General features: G+C 33.9%; 1 protein-coding gene across 1 annotated transcript in view; it reads right to left on the bottom strand.

Moving 5' to 3' along the window:
* Positions 2,404-3,901, bottom strand: part of LOC107608969 (conserved oligomeric Golgi complex subunit 5) — a gene marked incomplete at its 5' end in the record, with an annotated part of 4,150 nt that continues 2,652 nt past the window's right edge. Inside the window, 1 exon segment of the mRNA XM_016310770.2 lies at positions 2,404-3,581. Within this exon segment, the coding sequence (XP_016166256.2) occupies positions 2,643-3,581 (939 nt within the window).

The following is a 3,901-nucleotide window of genomic DNA, read 5'->3' as shown; positions in this document are numbered from 1 at the left end:
GGTTCAACATCAAAAAGTAGTGACTCGAGATTCTGATATGTCGAAAAAGGAACAGGATTTTGAGTACTAGCTATGGTGTTTTCTAAGAATACATCTTCCATAAACATCATCTGATTGCAGACTTGATCAAATTCTTCATCATTCAAGATTGGAACTGCACTATAACATAACTCAGAAGGTGAATTTGTTGTTGCTTCAGTTTCCACTGAAGCTTCAAAGCTAGTATCAATATCAGGATGGTTTCTTTGAACCTCAGAACCTATAATGGTTTGTTCAAAACTTGAACTTGAACTTCCATTGTTGATGCCAGTGAGTTCTTGAACTAACTGCTTGAAGCTTGAGGTGTCAGTGATGTACACCTTTGGCTTCAAAACATTGATCAAGCTTTTCAATTGTTGTTGTTGTCTCTCATGATTCTTGGACAGTTTGTGTGAAGATTTTTTGTTTAAATTCTTAACCATGATGATGATTCCAATGTGAAATTCTATGATACAACTGGCACCCTTGGAATCAACTACAACCTCTCGGAGAATTCAAGGAAGAGGTGTGTGTATAAATATGTAAAGATAGATAGATATGTATGAGGGAGGTGAGAACTGTAACATGCAACAAGACAATAAAAGCATTAGATGCTGAAATTTCCATTCATTTATTTCCTTAAATTAATGCTTGTTCTGAGTTTTGTTTTTACATGGAGATGTGGATATAGGTCAATTCAATGAGATGGTTTTGAAATTTGTAGTTAGTGTTTTTGTTTTTATTTTAAAAAGTAAAGCCACAATTAGTTTTCTAAATATTTCTACCGTGACGTGTCCCATTGCTATCACAGGAACATGCGAACAATGTTATTTTAGACAGTAAATCATTTGTTATCTTTTGAGTTTTTATAAAACTCTCATCGATTGCTATTTATTTATTATGAATCCTGACAAAATACGTAAAATTTTACTCCAAAATTGTTATTTTTATGACGATCTTTAATAAATAGACATATATATAAGTACCCGTTAAATTTTACCTGATAAATTGATGAAAAGACATATTGTATTCACTGTTTTCTATCTCAAAAGATCTAATTGATATTTTTTTTTTAAGGGCTAATTAGTTTGAGGTGGAATAAAGGCCTAATTGAGTAATTGTACTCTTAAAAAAATTATGTATTTTGTAGTTAACAAATTCAAACATAAATGTTGTCCAACAGCCAAAGTTGTTCAAATAACTAAAATTCTAAAAATTAGACCGATTATAAACTGATAATGTTAGAAGTTCAAAACTTCAATCATATTCAATCGAAATTGAATCGGATATAATAAAACAATATATAAATTTAATTTTTTTTTCAAATAACAATGACGTTTAATAATGATATATATGGAATGAAGTAGAAGGGCATGGAGGGCACGCAGCTTACTATTCAAGTTATCAATTAACATAAAATAAGGAAAAATATATTAATTATTTCTTCATTATAACTAGTAGCATCTGTACAGTGACAGAATTAGACAAAAGGAAATTAATTAGATTAAAAATAATGAGGTTGTTGTCTTAATGAGATCATACTCTTACCGCTAAGACACTCCTTTCTCATTTTTTCTAATGCTTTCTTTTAACAGACACTAATGAATTTCAAATAACACTGAAATATTATTCATACCTTTCACATTTTGGTATTGTAGCATTAACATTAACATATCCATATAAATTCCAATAATCGTACCTTTCATTCTTATTCAAAATAATAATAATAAAATGTCGTAAACTGAGTGAAAACCAAAAACTGTTTTTTCTTTCTTTTTTATTTTTTTTTTCATGTCATTGTCATTCTCATATAAAAACGTATAATTTTGGCATTGGCTGTCGATGGTGCAATTTGAAAGGCACAAATGCACCATCAACTGTCCAAATATAAAACTGAAATTTGTAAACTAATCAACTTCGAGAATTCATTGTAAATTTAAATCATAAAACTCAAAAGAATGTGAATTTAAGAGTTTGGTAATGTTAAAAGTTAGAGGCATTTTTATCGAAATTCAATACTAAAAGCAGACTAATATTGGCATGATATTGAGTATTATAAGTTTAGAATGATTAGTAACCAATTCATATATGAGAGCCTTGGAGTCAACCCATGTTCAATTTATATTCTGACTTTCTAAGAAATGTCATGAATTTAATAATCATAAAAAAAAGCTATTAAATTGTCTAAACTATTTTTGGCAAGTGCCTGGTGGCTTGCCTATCCCACCCAGCCAATGTTCGCGAGTTAGGCGAAACGGGTTAGGCAAGTTTTCCTTTTAAGGTGGGTTCATTTTTTAAGCTCAGCGTGCCCTTATGGCAGGTTAAACGGGTCGATTTGACATATTTCGAGCCGTTTGCCACCCTATCTACATTTAATACAACCAATCACAAATAATCAGTAAAGTCAAGATTGGCCAACAAAAATTAATTCAACAAAAAATATATTGGAAAAAAAAGCTATTAAATCGTCTAAAATTTTTTGTACTTCATGTTTTCTATCCAAACTAGCATGCCTCTTCCTCATGTTTCCGCAACTAAACCCTTCTCAACAACTTGCAAGCAGCAATCACAAAGTCACTGGTGTGGTTTAATCAATTTCACAAGACTACAGATTATTTACGGGATCAAGAATTTGGGTTAGCCTGAACCTTTTCAATCAAGGATGAACCCATTTGAAGCATAAGAGGATAAACAGGGTTGAACTCCTTATCTCTTCTGCTTCTCACATTTAATGCGTAATCATCAAGTGTTGCTTTGATACCCTTCCAGATTTGATCCTCCCCTTGAGAATCTAGCCACAATGAATACTGTAACGGTGTTAGTTTGTTTCTTTGCAGTGGCGACTGCAATTCGTCAGGACCTCGGGTATACAGATGATGAAATATGACACTGGGTGGCAGATCCTGAAGAAGAGGAGATGATGCGAACTGGGATGTTTCCAAGAAAATAAGAGGACGGAATGCTCTAAGAGCTCGATATGGAGCACCGAGTTGTTCAACAGGGAACAAATTTTGGCCCACGGCTAGCTCCAACTCGGCCATATCCCTAGCCATCCTCAACTTGCCTGATTCTGAAAGAGGTCTGACAAGAGAAGCATGCCGGATAAAGAATACTAGAACACGGGAAGCCATACTTTGGACAAGCCTGGTACATATGTTCTCTGTTCCTGATGTTGTAGTAGCTCTGGAAGGCAACAAGCGAGATAAAAACTCACTGCGGAAGTGCAGAATGCACTTCTGGAGCTCCTCCATGTAAGGTGATGCATTATTGTCCATGGCAGCATCCATCCCAAGCACTCCGAAGTTCTGATCATGTATTTGCAATATGCAAGACTCAAGACGATCAAGCATTGCCTGGAATAAAGATGTCACTGAGTCACATGCAACACCATATATTGCACCTAGTGAAGCAGACAACACTTCTGCAGCTATACTGGGCATTCCTTTAAGCATAGAAGATATTCGTGAATGAACTTCTTGGAGATGTTGACACAACGTGAAATTCTTGAGCTGTGCCGGTGTTGCAGGACCACTTACTTGACGTGATTCAGGTCCAGTGGATATCTGTCACAACAGTTAAGTTAAAACTTGTCATGCACTAGACCACTTCATCAATCAAGTTTGGATATGAATCATAAAAGTCACCAGAAAGAACATGCGATTATCAGCCACTGATAAATATGATTTTAGTTCACAATGTTCCAACTAATTGTAGTTAACATAAATTTCCATCTTTTTATGACCCTTCTTTTCTTATAACAAATATTCTTTCATACAAAGGAACAGATCAAACACTTAACATAAGCTAGCATTCAATTACTTTCTGAGAAAATAAAAAATTTATTCAAATGCAATAACAAGTTTTTTTTTTCTCCCCCCCCCCC

The sequence above is a fragment of the Arachis ipaensis genome, chromosome B07 (assembly GCF_000816755.2).
Source record: "Arachis ipaensis cultivar K30076 chromosome B07, Araip1.1, whole genome shotgun sequence".
In the NCBI taxonomy this organism is placed as follows: Eukaryota; Viridiplantae; Streptophyta; class Magnoliopsida; order Fabales; family Fabaceae; genus Arachis; species Arachis ipaensis.
The sequence above is the reverse complement of the archived record's forward strand: the minus strand, read 5'-3'. Positions and strand labels throughout refer to the sequence as shown.